We start from the raw sequence: 21,581 nt of genomic DNA, 5'->3' as shown, positions 1-21,581 counted from the left end.
ATCAGAGGGATGGGTCGTCATGGTAAGTATCTTATTTTTATTCAGTGCAGGATTACTGCACCATGATTTGGTGTGGTATTTTGGCCAGAATTCCCTGCGACAAACAGGGCGGATATGCTGTGCGTTCCTGCCATGTGTGAACATACCTTTATTGGTGCATGGCTTGTTATACTGTATAGTGTAAGTTTATAACAAAAATTTACTTAGCGTAATCAGACCAAGATAACCCAAGAAGAAAAACGAATATTTTTTTTCAGATAAATGCATTTAAGAAAACTGCTATTCAGCCCTATATGAAAAAGTTTAAATGCATTTATTGAAAGAAAATAAACATGATTGCGCAGTAAGACACTGGGCAATAATAGCATCAATTGTCAAGGCGTAAACCGCTGCTGACCAAAAATAACAAAGGCTTGTCTCACATTTGCCAAAAAAACATCTAGATGACCCAGGACATTTGGGATAATCTGTCGACTGATCATTCAGGTTGAACTTTTTAGCAGTGTTCTTCTGGTGAAATGCGTTACGGCAGATGTAACATCATAGCAACAGTCAAACATGGTGGTGGTGTAATGGTCTGGTGCTTTTCTGCAAGACCTGGACAACGTGTCATAATTGATGGAACAAGAATTCTGTACCATCAGAAAATCCTGAAGGAGAATGTCCGGCCATCAGTTTGACTTAAAGCTCAAGCGCAGTTGGGTTATGCAGCAGGAGAGTGATCCAAAGCACACAAACAAGTCCACCTCTGAATGGTTCAAAACAATTAAGGTTTTGGAGTGGCCGAGTCAAAGTCCCGGCTTGAATCCCATTGAGATGTTTAACAGGCAGCTCATGATCAAAAACTCTTCAATGTAGCCAAATCAAAACAATTCCGCAAAGAGTGGACCAAAAGGACTCCACACTGATGTAAGAGACGTAAAGTTATCTAAAACGTTTCATTGAGTGGTTTACAAGGGTGGTACTACCAGTTATTAGGTCTAGGGGGGGCATTAATTTTAAAAAAAGGATAATCCCTTCTATATTTTGCAAGGACTTAAAAGCATTAATGAATACGCATTCATCTCACCTGAACTATACACACTTGCTGAACAAACACTACTTTACAGGGAATTAGTTGGTTTCCAGTACCTCCAACTCCAAGTTGACCAGTACCATTATATCCCCAGCCATAGACCTGAGTGGGAAAAAAAGGCAACAGGTTTATGTGTTAACATATTTGATAACATTTCTTTACAACTGTGAAACTTGTACATACGTTAATGGGTTCTTCAAGTAGTGCTGGCTTTTCAGTAACTTCTGATCAAGAAAACAGACTTTTCCTGAAACGGACCATTATTGCACAGATCCTTCAAGAACAAACTAAAGCTAGTTTCACCTCACATTTGGGCATTTGGTGTAGACACTGGGAAATTCTCACCCAACATGTCTAATGTACCAATAGACTATATAGGTATACGTCTGGTACCACCATCTACATTTAATGTACATGGACCATAAAGCCCAAATGTGATTTAAACAGAGCCTAAAGTTGCCAGGTATATGAGCACCAGGTAGCATATGCTGCCCTATGTAAAGGAAGCATATTACAGTGAAGGAAATAAGTATTTGATCCCTTGCTGATTTTGTAAGTTTGCCCACTGTCAAAGACATGAACAGTCTAGAATTTTTAGGCTAGGTTAATTTTACCAGTGAGAGATAGATTATATAAAAAAAAAAAAAGAAAATCATTGTCGAAATCTTAATGATTTACAGATGATCTGCAAAGAGGAGTGGGCCAAAATTCCATCTAACATGTGTGCAAACCTCATCATCAACTACAAAAAAAGTCTGACTGCTGTGCTTGCCAACAAGGGTTTTGCCACCAAGTATTAAGTCTTGTTTGCCAAAGGGATCAAATACTTATTTCTCTGTGCACAATGCAAATAAATATATATAATTGTGACAGTGATTTTCTGTTTTTTTTTTTTTTTTTTTATATATAATCTATCTCTCACTGGTAAAATTAACCTAGCCTAAAAATTCTAGACTGTTCATGTCTTTGACAGTAGGCAAACTTACAAAATCAGCAAGGGATCAAATACTTATTTCCTTCACTGTATATGAAACAAAACAATGTTATATGGAGAAAAGGAGCGATCAAAGATAGTGGACTGAATTATGAGTCTGGTGTATTCATGACTAGCTCTCCCTCCACCTTGAGTGATGAAATAATTGCGTAGTCACTTAGGAGATGAGCACTCCCCCTCATGAATACACTGAACTCATAAGTGACGCTATAATGTGATTACTCCTATTTGCCAAACTGCACAATATTAGTGTGCTGCTTTGGCCAATAGGAAAGCAGACTTGTCCCTGTAATATGCTATCCTTCCATAGGGCAGAAAATTCAGGTGACAGATCCACCAATTTTACGGTAAAAACAAATATGGCCTCATACATTAACATGATGAATGATTTCAACTCTGGAAGTAGAGAGGTTCACTGCCTGAATGAGGTTTGAAAAAGAGCGGCTTAATAATGCAGGTGGAGATTAAGAATGGCATGATTAGCTGTATTGGCAAGGCATACCCGCTGAAATGGACGCAGAAGTGGAAAAATCAACTTTGCAGTATAGAGCCAAGTCACGATAGTGGTTGCTAGGCACCCTATTGATAGGCATTTGAACGCGGTTAGCATTGCGGTACGCAAACCCATGTAAAGACCACTAGTTAAAGAATTATTATCCAATTTAATTAAAAAAAACAAAAAAAACAAACAAACTGAGCTACTAAGCCAAGCTGTGGAATATAGGAGCGTGCGCGCTGTACGCTATGTAGTGCATGCCTTTCCTGCTGAGCGATCACATGACCTGCTTCATAGCACCTCTACAAGGGGAGGCTGAAACCAGGCTCAGCCCATTTCAGATAGTGTTGTGTTCATTGCGTGAAATATCTCCACAATAGATGCTCTTCAGTAAAAGCTTTGCAGTACTGATTTTATGGAGCTCTGCCTTAGTTTAGAGCACTCCACGTTTACTATACTTTAACACTCCCTGGTGTTTATTACGAGCATTATATCTTCCCAAGGTATTGACAGACATAAAAGCCTGAATATGATACGTTTCTAGAATGACATCTATATGGTTACTATTGGTTAGAACTCACCTGCCCATTGTCTGTTATTGCCATAGAACAGGTTGGTCCAGCAGCAACTGCAATAACTACTTTGGCGCTTAACTGGGCACACACTCTGCGAGGAACTGGCTGATTTGCGGTGGTCCCAGAACCAATTTGTCCACAGTTATTGTATCCCCAGGCAAACACCTAATTGGTGGAGGGAAAAGAAAAACCTTTAATGCACCGCGCAGAATTGCATTACAGTTTAGGTAAACCGACAGGAGCCCAGCAAGAGCAGACAACTATGAATACCCTACTTTAGTCCCATCTTTTATATAGCCATGTCAACTAGGGCTTCTAACTTGGTTGCAAACTGCCCAACACAGTAAGATGCTCCTATAGTGCGATCAGTATCTGGTGAGGACTGGTAGTGAAGGGCTTACGGACAAAATGTAACGGTGGGTAGAAAATCTTCCATAGAAAAACCACCTACAGCATCCTAGTGCTCACTAGGGTCGTCACACGATACCAGAATTTAGACGGATACCGAAACTTCGTATAGAATTATGATTGGATACAATGAAAAACCCCCAAAAAAAAAAAACCAACTAAATTTACATTTTCTGATGTTATGAATTTTGAAGATCCATGTGCCTCACATTAATAGTAATTAACCCCTTCATGTACCACAGTCATAATGGGAAACATTGGTTTAAAGTGTGAGGTACATGGGTTTAATTACAAATATGAGGCACATGGAGGTTTAAAATTCATAACACCTCGTGCCTCACAATAATAAGTGACCCCATCATTTCTCTCAATAGAAACAATGAGGTTAACCCCTTAAGGTCATGGCCAATTTTGCCCTTGAGGACAGAATAATATATTTTCCTCCTTTTATGAAATCACTAACCAAGCAAATGCTAAACTATATTGTGATAGTATGGTTTCTGTCCAAAGAATACTTAGGCAATTAATTTAATAACTAAAAATACCATTGTGTTCACTTAGGATCTTGACGTTAAACGTTACCTCTCCATCGGATGTTAAAACCATAGAGTGATGGGAGCCACAAGCCACTTGCAACACTTTCTTGGTCAGCGCATCAATGCAGATTTGAACAGGGACTGTACCTTGGACAGTATTACCATTCCCAAGCTGGTTGTAACCATTGTGCCCCCAAGCATAAAGCGCACCATCTACATAAAACATGAAAAAGGCTGGCATTACCAACACCTTACAAAGCACCAACAATGACAGTGGCACAAAAGTAGTTTTATTTTTCAACACAAAGGCTACATTCACTCTGCTGCAAGAGGCCGTTCTGTCACACTTGACAGCAAGAAGAGAGAAAGCAACGGTAGTACAGCCTTTAGATTGACAAACTCCATCTGTTATGAACGGAAGTCACAACGTGAACAAAACATAAGTAAATGCTAAAGTTCTCACATGTAACTTCGCAGAATATTTACGAATATAGGCCAGGACAAATCCAGGTGCTTTGACTGCTGTTACTACTGGGGGAAATCGAGGGAGGCATTTGGTGTGACTACTTGGGGGATGGCATGTATTTATGTAAATACGGGAGGAATGCACTATTAATGGTTCTCTATTACCATCTGCTGTGAATGCTTCAGCTGGCACAAAGACGGCCATACACATTAGAGTGTCGGCCCAACCTGACGATTTAGTCAGTACCGGCCAACCATCTGATGTGTTCCAACTCTCCCCCAAACGGCAGATGTCAGGGAAGAGAACGATTGGGCTGCTGGAATTCAAGATGCTCGATCCTTTTATTTATAAAGAGACCAGGCTGCTGCCAGGGGCTTACTGCCTTCTACCTATTGATAAGACCGGTCACTAACAGCTATAATGCTGCCACATTTTAGCTTCTGTACTAGGGCTGCAATACCCAGATCTCCTGTGGTTCTACTGAACCAGACTGCCTTGATCTTAAATCCACCTGTATTATGGCCATGTGTAAGCAGCCTAGCTTGCAAAAGAAAGGTTCCCAGTTGGATCAAATCTAAGTTTTGTTAAAGACACCAACAGGGTAGAAATGTATAAAGAATTCTAAATTATACCTCTTTGTATTGCATTCTAGGGGGAAAAAAAATAAAAAAATTCATGCTAAACGAGAGTTCGTAAAGCGGACCTCTCGAGTTCATTTTGCTGCCTCCTAGACCTGGGAAAGGATTGTCCAACCTTGCTATACATTAAACGTTAGATCACATAATATGTATACCCACTAATCATTAGTGGTCTAAACTTTCATTAATAGAGGAGCAGCAATCAAGAAGAAATTACAAATTTTAAGACCAAAAACTACAGTAAACCCTCCATCAACCAAGACGCATATAATCTATTTGGTCATAGCAGGGACACAAATTTTAGAAACATACAATGTATATAAGAAATCTGCATTGTATTGGAGGCAAAGCGCAGAAGAGATCTTAACTGACTGTCGCTTACCTTCAGTACAGACCAGAACATGTGGGCCACTGCCATAACTTATGCCAGTTATTTTCTTGCCACATAGGACATCAATTCTTCTTGGTGTCATAGTGCTTTGATTATCCCCAGTTCCCAGACAATTACTGCAATTCTGCCCAAATGCAAATACCTGGAAACAAGATTAGTAAAATGTTACGTAGTTTCAGCAACCAGCAGAATTTTCTCAAATATTCTTGGACAGCTAGACTACAATGCTAAGTGGTGAACAACAAGTTGAGACCTTGGGGTTTTCCCACAAATGTATCCCCTATCCGCAGGGTACATGTATGATCGCTTGGGGTCCGACCGCAGGGACCCCCAGCAATGATAACAGGGGACCGAAAGTCCCCTTAAGTGCCCCATGAGAACAGAGTGCATGCGCGACCAGCACTCCATTCATTTCTATAAAGCTGCTGGAGACAAAGGTCCCAGAAGTGCCATAGAAATAAATGGAGCACTGGCCGAGCATGTGCACAATTCTCATGGAGCACGTCGGGGAAATTTCAGTCCCCTGTTCTCTTTGCTGGGGGTCCCGGACCCCCAGTGATAACACATCGCCTTACACTCTGGATAGGGGATTACATGGGTTTTGTGGGAAAAACCCCTTTAAGTTTATTAAATATAAGTAAATACATTTTTAAACCTTTTCAAAATATTCAGCTGGCAATATAGCCACCCTTAATAACAGTATTAATAAACTCATCCATAGAAGCTGTGTGTGTCTTGCTTTAACCCCTTAAGGACGCAGCCTAGTTTTGGCCTTAAGGCTCAGAGCCCATTTTTCAAATCTGACATATTTCACTTTATGTGGTAATAACGTCGGAATGCTTAAACCTACCCAAGCGATTCTGAGATTGTTTTCTCGTGACACATTGGGCTTCATGTTCGTGGTAAAATTTGGTCGATATATTCAGTGTTTATTGGTGAAAAATTGCAAAATTTAGAGAAAATTTAGAAAAAATTGCATTTTTCAGAATTTAAATGCATCTGCTTGTAAAACAGACGGTTATACCACCCAAAATAGTTACTAGTTCACATTTCCCATATGTCTACTTTAGATTGGCATCGTTTTTTGAACATTCTTATTTTTCTTGGACGTTACAAGGCTTAGAACATAAACAGCAATTTCTCATATTTTTAAGAAAATTTCAAAAGCCTTTTTTTAAAGTTACCTCTTGAGTTCTGAAGTGGCTTTGTGGGGCCTATGTATTAGAAACCCTGATAAAACACCCCATTTTAAAAACTAGACCCCTCAAAGTATTCAAAACAGCAGTTAGAAAGTTTAACCCTTCAGGCATTTCACAGGAATTAAAGCAAAGTGGAGGTGAAATTTGCAAATTTCATTTTTCTTGCTGAATTTCAATTTTATTCATTTTTTTTTCTGTAACAAAGAAGGTTTTACCAGAGAAACACTACTAAATATGTATTGTCCAGATTCTGCAGTTTTTAGAAATGTCCCACATGTGGCCCTACTGCGCTCGTGGACTAAAACAAGCCCTGGAAGCAAAGAAGCACCTAGTGCATTTTGAGTCCTCTTTTTTATTAGAATATATTTTAGGCAGCATGCCAGGTTTGAAGAGGTGTTGAGGTGTCAAAACAGTAGGAATCCCCCAATAGTGACCCCATTTTGGAAACTACACCCCTCAAGGAATTCATTTAGGGTTGTTGTTACCATTTTGACCGCACAGTTTTTTTCACAGCACTTATTTGAATTGGGCTCTGAAATGAAAAAAATGTCATTTTTTCCAATAAAATGTCATTTGTGATCAAAATTTCTTATTTTCACAGGGAACAAAATACCCCATTTTGTTGCCCAATTTGTCCTTAGTGTGGCAATACCCCATTTGTGGTGATAAACTGCCGTTTGGGCCCATGGGAGGGCTCAGAAGGAAAGGAGCGCTATGTGTTTGTTGGAGTCCAGATTTTGTTGGATTGGTTTTCGGGTGCCATGTCGCATTTGCAGAGCCTCAGAGGTATCAAAGCAATGGAAACCCACCAAAAGAGACCCCATTTTGGAAACTACACCCCTCAAGGAATTCATTTATGGGTAATGTGACCATTTAGACTCCATAGTTTCTTCACAGAACTTATTTGAATTGGGCTGGGAATGAAAACAAAATTATTTTTTTCAAATATGTAGTTTTGGCTGAAAATTTCTTATTTTCACAAGAAACAAAATACCCCATTCTGTTGCGAAATTTGTTCTGAGTGCCGCAATACCCCATTTGTTGTGATAAACTGCCGTTTGGGCCCATGGGAGGGCTCAGAAGGAAAGGACCACCATTTGGCCTACTGGGGATTTTCTAGTGCGAAGTCATGTATGCAGAAGCCCCTGAGGTACCAGTACAGTTGAAACCCGCAAGAAGTGACCCCGTTTTAAAAACTACACCCTTAAGGCATTCATCTAGAGGTGTAGTGAGCATTTTGACCGGAGACCTACACCCCATAAACTGTAATGTGGGTTCTCCCGGGTATGGCAATACCCTACATGTGGCTGTTAACAGCTGCCTGGACACACAGCAGGGCTCAGAGGGGAAAGATGAGGGGGGTAAGCTGTGCGGAGTGCATCAGGGTAAGTAAAATTGGGGTAAATTATAAACCAAGGGATGTATGATAAATTTTAAAACACTTTCATACAGAGCTCTGGTTATTCGGGACACGTGTCACATTGATATATTGTGTCATCCATTATCGCCCTCTTATAGCAGACTTTGCACCTCTTTTGACTTTTTCCCTTCTTGCCAGTTTGGGGAACTTCTCCTGGAAAGTGTTGCCCTGGTACGATGCGTGTGGGCTCGCTTCCAGAAGTACTGGGTGCCCCCCCTTCTTGGTCCCTAAAGATTAGGTTCTTGATAATCACCTCTTGAAATTCCAGGAAAGTTCCAGTCTGGCCTGCACATCGACGTAGCATGTACGCATTGTACAATGCCATCTGTATGATGTGCCCGGCCAGCTTCTTATACCACACCGCATGGCGCTGTAGGGCTTCAGGATTTGATCTGACAAGTCCACCTCTCCCATGTACCTATTGTAGTCCAGGAAGCAGTCTGGTTTGGGGGTGGCCTTTCCTTCATATATCCTAAACCTGTAGGTATACCCTGATGCACTCTCACAGCTTATACATCTTCACGCCATACCTTGCCCTCTTACCCGGCAGGTACTCGCGGAATTGAACCCTCCCTTTAAAATGTACCAGGGACTCATCAATAGAAATACACTTCTCGGGGGTGTATGCTTGGGAAAACCGGGCACTGGAACGGTCTAATAGGGGTCTCCGTTTATACAAACGGTCAAAACTGGGGTCATCTCGGGGTGGGCACGGCTCATTATTAGTATAATGTAAGAAGCGAAGTATTGCCTCATTTATATTTTATTTTTTAATTTCCAGTTCAGTTCTGAAGTTGCTTTGAGGGGCCCATATATTAGAAACCCCTATCAAATACCCCATTTTAGAAACTAGACCCCTCAAAGTATTCACAACAGCATTTAGAAAGTTTATGAACCCTTTAGGTGTTTCACAGAAATTTAGAGCAAAGTAGAGGTGAAATTTACATTTTTTTTTGTCAGAAAATCCTCTTTATACCATTTTTTTTATAACACAAAAGGATTTATCAGAGAAACGCAACTTAATACGTATTGCCCAGATTCTGCAGTTTTGAGAAATATCCCACATGTGGCCCTAGTGCGGTAATGGACTGAAGCACCGGCCTCCGAAGCAAAGGAGGACCTAGTGGATTTTGAAGCCTCTTTTTTATTAGGCACCATGTCCGGTTTGAAGAGGTCTTGTGGTGCCAAAACATTGGGAACCCCCCAAAAGTGACCCCAATTTGGAAACTAGACCCCTTGAGGAATCCATTGTAGTTTTCTTGGGGTGCATGCGGCTTTTTGATCAGTTTTTATTCTATTTTTAGGTGGCGTGGTGACTAAAAAACAGCAATTCTACTATTGTTTTTTTTTTCTTTTTTTTTTTACAGCGTTCACCGTGCGCTATAAATGACATATTCACTTTATTCTGCGGGGCGATACGATTACGGCGATACCAGATGTTTATAGTTTTTTTTTTATGTCTTATGGCGTTTGCACAATATACGTTTTGTAAACAATCATTCACTTTTTGTGTCACCTTATTCTAAGAGCCATAAAGTTTTTATTTTTCAATCAATAAAGCCGTGCGAGGACTTATTTTTTGCGTAACGAACTGTAGTTTCGATCAGTACCATTTTTAGGTACATGCGACTTTTTGATCTCTTTTTATTCCATTTTTTGGGAGGTGAAGTGACCAAAGAATTGTGATTGTGGTTCGGTTTATTATTATTTTATTTTACGGCGTTCACAGTGCGGGATAACGAAATAATTTTGTAGTTCAGGCCGTTACGGACGCGGCGATACCAATTATGTAGTTTGTTTATTATTAATAAAAATATATAAACAAAGGACTGATAAGGGAAAAGGGGGGATTTTTACTTTTAAATCTTTTATTTTCTTATTTTTACACATCTTTTTTTAACTTTTTTTTAACTTTATTACTTTGTCCCACTAGGGGACATGAGGGCAGGAGGCCCTGATCGCTATTCTAATACACTGCACTATATGCGTAGTGTAGTGTATTAGAACTGTCAGCTACTCACTGACAGCAAGCATAGTGGGTCCTGACGTTGTCAGGACCCACTAAGCTTCCGTCTATGGCATAGCCGGACACCATTGTTTGGTGTCCGGTTGCCATAGTCACCATCGCCGGCCGCTATCGCGTAGCAGGCCGGCGATGGCAGCTTAACCCCTAAAAAGCCGCGATCTCTATAGAACGCGGCTTTAAGGGGTTAATCAGCGGGGACACAGCGATCGGTCCCCGCTGTAGGAGCTGTGACAGCTGCTGAACAAGACAGCAGCGTCACAGCTCCTGTATGTGTCGGGAGGACGGCCGAAACGGCCGTTACTCCCGAGACGTACTATTACGGCATGGAGCGCGAACGATACAGCTGCCATGACGTAATAGTACGTCAAGGAGCGGGAAGGGGTTAAGGACCAGAGTTTTTTGGTCCATCTGAAACCCAAAAAGGTCAAACTCGCTCACTGTTAATAGCAACCCACACAACTATACCTGTACCACCTGTCAAGCATTGGGCACAAACTGGTACCCACTAATGATTCAGCCCTAGGTCCACTAAAGCCATGTATACACGTATAAGCCTTGCGTATGCCAAAAGCATGTTCTGTCATACACTTAACACATTTCACTCTGCTTGAACCTGCAGAGCCACTTTTTTCTGGCACCACAACTTCTGGAATCAAGCTATTCCAGGAGTCATCGTTATAGCATTTTCCAGATTGTCATTTCAGTCCCCTTTTGGCACATTTTACAAGTGAAACCACCATATAGACTGAAAATTTGGGGTTTAAAGAGAAAGTTAAGTTCTTTAACCCCTTCCCGCTCCTTGACGTACTATTACGTCATGGCAGCTGTATCGTTCGCGCTCCATGCCGTAATAGTACGTCACGGGAGTAACGGCCGTTTCGGCCGTCCTCCCGACACATACAGGAGCTGTGACGCTGCTGTGTTCAGCAGCTGTCACAGCTCCTACAGCGGGGACCGATCGCTGTGTCCCCGCTGATTAACCCCTTAAAAGCTGCGTTCTATAGAGATCGCGGCTTTTTAGGGGTTAAGCTGCCATCGCCGGCCTGCTACGCGACAGCGGCCGGCGATGGTGACTATGGCAACCGGACACCAAACAATGGCGTCCGGCTATGCCATAGACGGAAGCCTAGTGGGTCCTGACAACGTCAGGACCCACTATGCTTGCTGTCAGTGAGTAGCTGACAGTTCTAATACACTGCACTACGCATGTAGTGCAGTGTATTAGAATAGCGATCAGGGCCTCCTGCCCTCAAGTCCCCTAGTGGGACAAAGTAATAAAGTAAAAAAAAAGTTAAAAAAAGATGTGTAAAAATAAGAAAATAAAAGATTTAAAAGTATTAAAAGTAAAAATCCCCCTTTTTCCCTGATCAGTCCTTTATTATTAATAAAAATATATAAACAAACAAATAAACTATACATAATTGGTATCGCCGCGTCCGTAACGGCCTGAACTACAAAATTATTCCGTTATTTATCCCGCACGGTGAACGCCGTAAAATAATAAACCGAACCACAATCCCAATTCTTTGGTCACTTCACCTCCCAAAAAATGGAATAAAAAAAAGAGATCAAAAAGTCACATGTACCTAAAAATGGTCCTGATCGAAACTACAGTTCGTTACGCAAAAAATAAGTCCACGCACGGCTTTATTGATGGAAAAATAAAAAAGTTCTGGCTCTTAGAATAAGGTAACACAAAAAGTGAGTGATTGTTTACAAAACGTATTTTATTGTGCCAACGCCATAAGACATAAAAAAAAACTATAAACATCTGGTATCGACGTAATCGTATCGCCCCGCAGAATAAAGTGAACATGTCATTTATAGCGCACGGTGAACGCTGTAAAAAAAAAAAAGAAAAAAAAAAACAAAATCGTACAATTGCTGTTTTTTAGTCACCACGCCACCTAAAAATAGAATAAAAGCTGATCAAAAAGCCGCATGCACCCCAAGAAAACTACAATGGATTCCTCAAGGGGTCTAGTTTCCAAATTGGGGTCACTTTTGGGGGGTTCCCAATGTTTTGGCACCACAAGACCTCTTCAAACCGGACATGGTGCCTAATAAAAAAGAGGCCTCAAAATCCACTAGGTCCTCCTTTGCTTCGGAGGCCGGTGCTTCAGTCCATTACCGCACGAGGGCCACATGTGGGATATTTCTCAAAATTGCAGAATCTGGGCAATAAGTATTGAGTTGCGTTTCTCTGATACATCCTTTTGTGTTATAAAAAAAATGGTATAAAGAGGATTTTCTGACAAAAAAAAAAAATGTAAATTTCACCTCTACTGTGCTCTAAATTTCTGTGAAACACCTAAAGGGTTCATAAACTTTCTAAATGCTGTTGTGAATACTTTGAGGGGTCTAGTTTCTAAAATGGGGTATTTGATAGGGGTTTCTAATATATGGGCCCCTCAAAGCAACTTCAGAACTGAACTGGAACCTAAAAAAATAAATAAATGAGGCAATACTTCATTTCTTACATTATACTGATAATGAGCCGTGCCCACCCCGAGATGACCCCAGTTTTGACCGTTTGGATAAACGGAGACCCCTATTAGACCGTTCCAGTGCCCGGTTTTCCCAAGCATTCACCCCCGAGACGTGTATTTCTATTGATGAGTCCCTGGTACATTTTAAAGGGAGGGTTCAATTCCGCAAGTACCTGCCGGGTAAGAGGGCAAGGTATGGCGTGAAGATGTATAAGCTGTGAGAGTGCATCAGGGTATACCTACAGGTTTAGGATATATGAAGGAAAGGCCACCCCCAAACCAGACTGCATCCTGGACTACAATAGGTACATGGGAGGGATGGACTTGTAAGATCAAATCCTGAAGCCCTACAGCGCCATGCAGTGTGGTATAAGAAGCTAGACGGGCACATCATACAGATGGCATTGTACAATGCGTACGTGCTACGTCGATGTGCAGGCCAGACGGGAACTTTCCTGGAATTTCAAGAGGTGATTATCAAGAACCTAATCTTTAGGGACCAAGAAGGGGGGGCACCCAGTACTTCTGGAAGCGAGCCCACACGCATCGTACCAGGGCGGCAACACTTTCCAGGAGAAGTTCCCCAAACTGGCAAGAAGGGAAAAAGTCAAGAGAGGTGCAAAGTCTGCTATAAGAGGGCGATAATGGATGACACAATATATCAATGTGACACGTGTCCCGAATAACCAGAGCTCTGTATGAAAGTGTTTTAAAATTTATCATACATCCCTTGGTTTATAATTTACCCCAATTTTACTTACCCTGATGCACTCCACACAGTTTATCCCCCCTCGTCTTTCCCCTCTGAGCCCTGCTGTGTGTCCAGGCAGCTGTTAACAGCCACATGTAGGGTATTGCCATACCCGGGAGAACCCACATTACAGTTTATAGGTTGTATGTCTACGGTCAAAATGCTCACTACACCTCTAGATGAATGCCTTAAGGGTGTAGTTTTTAAAACGGGGTCACTTCTTGCGGGTTTCAACTGTACTGGTACCTCAGGGGCTTCTGCATACATGACTTCGCACTAGAAAATCCCCAGTAGGCCAAATGGTGGTCCTTTCCTTCTGAGCCCTCCCATGGGCCCAAACGGCAGTTTATCACAACAAATGGGGTATTGCGGCACTCAGAACAAATTGCGCAACAGAATGGGGTATTTTGTTTCTTGTGAAAATAAGAAATTTTCAGCCAAAACTACATATTATTTGAAAAAAATAATTTTGTTTTCATTCCCAGCCCAATTCAAATAAGTTCTGTGAAGAAACAGTGTGGTCAAAATGCTAACAACAACCATAAATGAATTCCTTGAGGGGTGTAGTTTCCAAAATGGGGTCACTTTTGGTGGGTTTCCATTGCTTTGATACCTCTGAGGCTCTGCAAATGCGACATGGCACCCGAAAACCAATCCAGCAAAATCTGGACTCCAACAAACATATAGCGCTCCTTTCCTTCTGAGCCCTCCCATGGGCCCAAACGGCAGTTTATCACCACAAATGGGGTATTGCCGCACTCAGGACAAATTGGGCAACAAAATGGAGTATTTTATTTCTTGTGAAAATAAGAAATTTTGATCACAAATGACATTTTATTGGAAAAAATGACATTTTTTTCATTTCAGAGCCCAATTCAAATACGTGCTGTGAAAAAAAACTGTGCGGTCAAAATGGTAACAACCCTAAATGAATTCCTTGAGGGGTGTAGTTTCCAAAATGGGGTCACTATTGGGGGATTCCTACTGTTTTGACACCTCAACACCTCTTCAAACCTGGCATGCTGCCTAAAATATATTCTAATAAAAAAGAGGACTCAAAATGCACTAGGTGCTTCTTTGCTTCTAGGGCTTGTGTTTTAGTCCATGAGCGCAGTAGGGCCACATGTGGGACATTTCTAAAAACTGCAGAATCTGGACAATACATATTTAGTAGTGTTTCTCTGGTAAAACCTTCTGTGTTACAGAAAAAAAAAATGAATAAAATTGAAATTTAGCAAGAAAAATGAAATTTGCAAATTTCACCTCCACTTTGCTTTAATTCTTGTGAAATGCCTGAAGGGTTAAAAAACTTTATAATTGCTGTTTTGAATACTTTGAGGGGTCTAGTTTTTAAAATGGGGTGTTTTATCAGGGTTTCTAATACATAGGCCCCTCAAAGCCACTTCAGAACTCAAGAGGTACCTTAAAAAAAAGGCTTTTGAAATTTTCTTAAAAATATGAGAAATTGCTGTTCATGTTCTAAGCCTTGTAACGTCCAAGAAAAATAAAAGAATGTTCAAAAAACGATGCCAATCTAAAGTAGACATATGGGAAATGTGAACTAGTAACTATTGTGGGTGGTATAACCGTCTGTTTTACAAGCAGATGCATTTAAATTCTGAAAAATGCTATTTTTTCTAAATTTTCTCTACATTTTGCAATTTTTCACCAATAAACACTGAATATATCGACCAAATTTTACCACGAACATGAAGCCCAATGTGTCACGAGAAAACAATCTCAGAATCGCTTGAGTAGGTTTAAGCATTCCGACGTTATTACCACATAAAGTGAAATATGTCAGATTTGAAAAATGGGCTCTGAGCCTTAAGGCCCAAACTAGGCTGCGTCCTTAAGGGGTTAAAGAGAATCTTTCACCTGCCCATACATGTGAAGCATTTAATAGGCAGGGCTGCACAAACTCTGGGGCACTATACATTTTTTTTTCCTGTCTTGATCTGTTATTTATATATCGTTGTTCTATTTGGCGCCCGATATTTAAATAACCCTCCTGAACTGTCAATGGGGCATGTAAATGGCAAGGGGGCGTGTAACATTGCTGTGACACTGTCCAATCAGCTACGGACAGTGTCACAGCAAGAGCTGGAGAGAGGAGAGCAAGAGCGTGTGCAGGCACGCATGCCCAGCCCCGACACCACCACGGAACAGAAGGAGAAGGTGAATTCTTCTGTTCCATGGCGGCAGGAGTATCTTTGGCAACGTCATCGGAGCTGCGCATGTATGCCGAGAGCTGAAGAATGAGAGCGTGCCTGCGCATGCTTGCAAGGCTCCAAGCTGTGTGTGCGCTCTCCGCTCCAGCTCTTGCTGTGACGCAGTCCCGTAGCTGATTGGACACTGTCAGTGATGTTACACGCCCCATTGAGAAGTTCAGGGGGTTATTTAAATATCGGGAGCCAAACATAATGGCACAGATATCTAAATAACAGAGGAGGATAGGACAACATTTTAAAGTGCCCCAGGGTTTGTGCAGCCCTGCCTATTACATGATGCACATGCATGGGCAGGTGAAAGGTTCGCTTTAGGCTCTTGCTATAATTGACATTGTATTTTATGCATGAATATTTCTATTTAATGAAACGTTGTTAAAGCAATAAAAAGCCTAGAAGACTTAGGTCAATAAAAAAGTTCCAATGACAGACGTAATCTAGGTCTTTAGGCATTAACCTACTACTCCCATTACAAGTCAGTAAAAAGTAAAGGTAAAAAAGGGACATCTAAAAACTGTACACAGCTGCCGAATATGTAGAGGGGCTAGAGGTATACACAGGCGTTAGAGAAATGCATACTTTACAGTTAAACTTTTGTGATGTTTCACTCCAACATGGGAGACTAATATGGCTGACGGATGGCGTGAGTCACTGCCATCCAGTAAGAAAAAAACATTGGCTATGCACGATAGATGGCATCTGTGAGATATACCTTCTTCAATATGTTTAACATCTCACGCCATGCATCTCAATATATGTCGAATTCAGAAATAACAAGACATCTGTATCTTGTATTGTAATACTGACTTTGTTTTATGGCATTCAACATATAGGATAAATTATGTTATTTTTACTTCCATGGGTTGTTACAATTATGGCGATACCCTTAGAACTTTTGTACAATAAACAAATCATTTGTTTGTGTTGCCACATACGGAGAACCATAATATTTTTTTTTATTTTTGGCAGTATGACTTGAAGTTCTCATTGGTACCATTTGGGAGTACATTGGACTTCTCAAATGACTTATTTTTTTTTTGGAACTGGGATGAAAATGTTTTAAATCAATCTTTTACAGCATTCGCCATGCAGGATAGTACAGGTCACTGAATGCAAATTACATGCACTTTAAAATGTTAATAAAAAAAGACTATTTTTTCACTTAATTTTTTACATTTTTCTGACCATGACGAACATTACATTTTTAGTCACCTATGACACTTGACCGATCGTTTACATAATACATCGCAATACAGAGTATTGCAGTGTATTATGCCAGTCGCGTGTAAACTAACACTAAAAGTTTTTAACTGGCGATGTGCACAATAAAGTATCAACCTTGGACTATAGGTGTGGAACAACCAAGTTTGAAAAGGGGAAGGCAACTGGAATGACAAAACTTGACAATATAGAAAAAAAAAAACAAAGAAAAACTTATGTCATTTATCAAATCGGACAATAGAGGACCAGTAAGGGCCCATACAAGCGTACAGAGGTGTAACGTGGTGCCCGTACAACTCAGGCCTATATGTGCCCTTCTAACTACAACACACTTCAAAAAGCAAAGCAGCCATTACATGAACGAGCCAGAAAACACTTACCTCATCATGGTCAGTGGTGTAGATGACTTCATTTGCACATGTACCAAACACGCACGCGTGTCTGACAGATACTACCTCCTGCGGTGAAAGCAAAGTGAACAACGGCCACTTCCCAAAATCCACCATATTCTCCGAGCGTTCTACATTAAATGAAGGAAATCCTAACAGCTACCAAGAAATGAAAAACAAAAAACACAAAAGGTATTGAAATAAATCCAAGAATTACAACAGTGGTATCGTTTTCAAAAAACTGCATCCCAAAAACACATGTGGTTTTCAGATGCATTTTTTTATGCAGCTCTAACCGAAGCTCAACCGCAACGTGTGAATAGACCCTTAAGCCTCATGGACTTGGCGGAGCAGCGTTCACGAGCCTGTACGGAAGTACACTATTCCTATAGTACCATTTCATGAACCACAGTCCCATCGTATGGCACCTCCTTACAGCAATGCATTCTGTACACCTTTGTAATACAGCATCCGAATTACGTGAAGCAAGTCACATGGTTTCTGTAGGACTAGGAAATAGGACACGTATGAAAGTGCAATCAAGTGCCATAGAGTCCTTAGATCAGGGATGCGCGATCCCCCAAGGAAGGCAATTTCACATGGCACGGCTGCCACTCCTGTACACCTAATGCTCTTTTTAAGCAAAGGCAGATGTTACGGAGGTATATTCGCACCGTGCAGTCAAGTCAGTTTATTCCCGCCATTACTGCAAAAATTGCAACAAAATGCCACAACTTAGAAAGAAAATTTTTTTTTAGCACAATTTCGCAGTAATTATGTTATTAAACCCACAGATGCAAAAATACCCGGAATCTAGCGTGTACCACTAAAGACCTAGAAAGCCATTGAAACCGGAGTATTCTGACCTATGGAGCAGATTTTAGAACAGCTTCCTTTTTGGTATAAACAAAATCGTTCAGATATTTAAACCCTTGGAGACAGTCATGTTTTATTTAAAAACTTGCCAATTTGTCGGGATTTTGCAACAATCACAATTTTGACATTTGAACCCAGCTTAAAGAGGCTCTGTCACCACATTATAAGTGCCCTGTCTCCTACATAAGGAGATCGGCGCTATAATGTAGGTGACCGTAATGCTTTTTATTTAGAAAAACGATCTATTTTTACCACTTTTAGATTTATGCTAATGAGTTGCTTAATGCCCAAGTGGGCGTAATTTCACTTTAGACCAAGTGGGCGTTGTACAGGGGAGTGTATGACGCTGACCAATCGGCACTCCTCTCCATTCATTTACACAGCGCATAGGGATCCTGTTCGATCCTTATGTGCTGTCTTAGGCTGGGTTCACACACCCTATTTACGGACGTAATTCGGGCGGTTTAACCTCGAATTACATCCGAAAATACGGCTCCAATGCGCCGGCAAACATCTGCCCATTCATTTGAATGGGCTTTACGATGTTCTGTGCCGACGGTCATTTTTTTACGCTGTCAAAAGATGCCCGCGTCAAAGTGCCTGTCACTTCTTCGGACGTAAATGGAGCAGTTTTCCATTGACTCCATAGAAAAACAGCTCCAATTACATCCGTAATGGACGCTGCGAAAAACGGCTGCAATATGCCATTACGTCTGAAATTCCAGAGCGGTTTTCTCCTGAAAACAGCTCCGTAATTTCAGCCGTAATCGACGCTGCCATGTGAACATACCCTAATACTTACACATTAATAATACTGAAGTGTTTAGACAGTGAATAGACATTCCACGGGATGTCTATTCACAATCTCTGCACTTCGTTACTGTTTCTGTGGTAGTTACAGCAGAGCAAAGCGTAATCTCGTTGTAACCTGTCATTTACCGCGTAATCTTGCGAGATTACACATCCTCTGCTGTAACTACCACTGACAGAGTAACGACAGAGTAACGAAGTGCCGGGATTGTGAATAGACATCCCGTGGAATGTCTATTCACTGTGTAAACACTTCAGTATTGTTAATGTGTTAGTATAAGACAGCACATAAGGATCTAGCAGGATCCCTATGTGCTGTGTAAATGAATGGAGAGGAGTGCATGATTCTGATTGGTCAGCGTCATACACTCCCCTGTACAACGCCCAAGTGGGTGAAAATACGTCCACTTGGGCATTAAGCAACTCATTAGCATAAATCTAAAACGCAAAGTGGTAAAAATCATTTTTTTAAATAAAAACCACTGCTGTTATCTACATTATAGCGCCGATCACATTATCTAGGAGATGGGACACTTATAATCTGGTGACAGAGGCTCTGTCACCAGATTATAAATGCCCTGTCTCCTACATAATCTGATCGGCGCTATAATGTAGATAACGGTGGTTTTTATTTTTAAAAACAATTTTCCTAACGCCAGCCTTCATAAGTGGTATATGTACACCCTGTCAATCTAGTCAATTAGAACAGAGGAACTAACACTTACATCTAAGAGGCCGCAGAACTATTTTATGGGGTATGCAAGTATTTACCAAGACAGCTCGGTGGGGGGGGGGACACGTTCTCTTTCAGGCAGTATACATGTAATTGCAAAACACGTTAGTTGCTGGTTTAACGTCTATATGGGTATGAGACGGGCACGCTCATCTGTACAACCGTCATTCACCGGTCGCCATATTCTAACAAGTTTAGTTGTACCCACATGCATAGTAAACAATAACGCTGGCACATAACATTGACAATAGCGATTTTCACATACACACAAACGATTCTGAGCAATGATCAGCACATTTGTTTATCATCATTGTCCATTTAGCAATAAAGGTTACAATCGCTCATGACTGACAAATCAGAACGATAATCGCTACATGCAAACACTGCTCCAGTTGTGGGGGCTGAGGATCTGGGAGTCCTAACTCACGATGTGAAAGTGCAACCACTAAAGTGAAAGCGCAACCACCGGAAATAAGAAAGCGCAACCACTGGTACAGAAAGCAATAGCCGACCTGTGCCCAGGAAAAAAAAAAAAAAATCCATACTGAGAATAAAAAAATAGAAAAAAATAAATAAAATAAAATCTAAATATAAAGTGCTGCTGTAGGGTACTTGCACACTTGTGGTGAATAGGAAATCTGGAGAATAGTTATACACAGCATATTTAGCCTCCCCCGCGTCTGTAGTACTACAAGATTCAGCGTTTCCTGACTATGTTTGGCATGATTTCTGCTTAAAACTGAACCCCGTGCCTCCATATTTAGGGGAAGAACAGTAGACACCCCCTTACCGCATGCCCCTGGGAGACCGGCTCTAGTCCTTCCACCACCTCAGGAGTGATGACGTTTCTCGCCGACCGACAAGTTCTATGCACCCGGTGCTGAGAGCGCAGCGCTTGGTTGGGTAGTCTCTGACGATACAACCACTGGGGCGGAGCAAATGCCATGTCACGTGAGTCACTTCAAGCTTTATCAGAGAAAGAAGGAGGCGTTAGCAAAGCAGCTTAAATACCGTTCGCTAATTGGTGTTGGGCTTCCTAGAGGTCACTGATTGGTTGCAATGTTCTCGCCTTGTTGTATATAACAAATGTGTTGGCGGCAGATGTTCTGAATAAGTAGTGTAACTGGTGCCGTAGCGGCTGTTTAATGGCATGAGGCTCCGCTACAGCGGTAGCGGCGTCACATTCAATGGTATCTACGTCCTTCGGACGCATATACTACGGTATTGAACACTATGACAGAGCAGGGAGGTATCTCCCTGCTCTGCCATAGGCTCAGGGCCGCACCTAGGTGGCCTGCTGCCTCTCTGAGGGTGTGGCAGCGCCACTGAAGCCAGCCACCACCCCCTCCTGTACTAATTGTACCTGCGTCTATAGGACGCAGATGCAATTCCATGCATAAGCGCTGAATGGCCAGGCAAGTTCCATCTATTCAGCGCCTTACAATGATGCTGATTGGCAGGGCAGTATGACTTACCACCCCAATCAGCGCCTTTCAACGATGCTAGCGGCCTTTTCTGTTGTTGAAAGATCATGATTGGCGGGGCAAGTAATTCTGCCCTGCCAATCAGTTCCTTTCAATCACGCAAGCGGTGCGATGAGGTCATCGCGCCGCTTGCGTCGTTCACCTCTAGCGGACCTGCGTTGACACAGGACGGGGGACGGGATCAAGCTGAGTATATAGTTGTTGTTTTAAAAAAATGTTTGTGGCATTATCTACAGGGGGAGCTATATGTGGGGGCACTATATATAGGGGGCGCTATATGTGAGGAGCTCTACAAGGGTTGGGCTATATGTAGTGCACTATCTACAGGGGGGCTATATGTAGTGCACTATCTACAGGGGGAGCAATATGTGAGTCA

General features: G+C 41.6%; 1 protein-coding gene across 1 annotated transcript in view; it reads right to left on the bottom strand.

Annotated features, from left to right (window-relative positions):
- RCBTB1 (RCC1 and BTB domain containing protein 1) overlaps positions 1-20,645 on the bottom strand; it is a 49,983-nt gene extending 29,338 nt beyond the window's left edge. The window contains exons 1-6 of the mRNA XM_075851784.1: positions 20,512-20,645; positions 17,294-17,461; positions 5,571-5,721; positions 4,131-4,297; positions 3,147-3,305; positions 1,070-1,177 (exon numbers count right to left, since the gene is read on the bottom strand). Of these exons, the coding sequence (XP_075707899.1) occupies positions 1,070-1,177; positions 3,147-3,305; positions 4,131-4,297; positions 5,571-5,721; positions 17,294-17,419 (711 nt within the window). The 5' untranslated portion in view covers positions 17,420-17,461; positions 20,512-20,645. The remainder of the gene's footprint in view (positions 1-1,069; positions 1,178-3,146; positions 3,306-4,130; positions 4,298-5,570; positions 5,722-17,293; positions 17,462-20,511) is intronic.
- Positions 20,646-21,581: the final 936 nt, after the last annotated feature.

Source organism: Rhinoderma darwinii, chromosome 2 (genome assembly GCF_050947455.1).
Source record: "Rhinoderma darwinii isolate aRhiDar2 chromosome 2, aRhiDar2.hap1, whole genome shotgun sequence".
In the NCBI taxonomy this organism is placed as follows: Eukaryota; Metazoa; Chordata; class Amphibia; order Anura; family Rhinodermatidae; genus Rhinoderma; species Rhinoderma darwinii.
The sequence above is the reverse complement of the archived record's forward strand: the minus strand, read 5'-3'. Positions and strand labels throughout refer to the sequence as shown.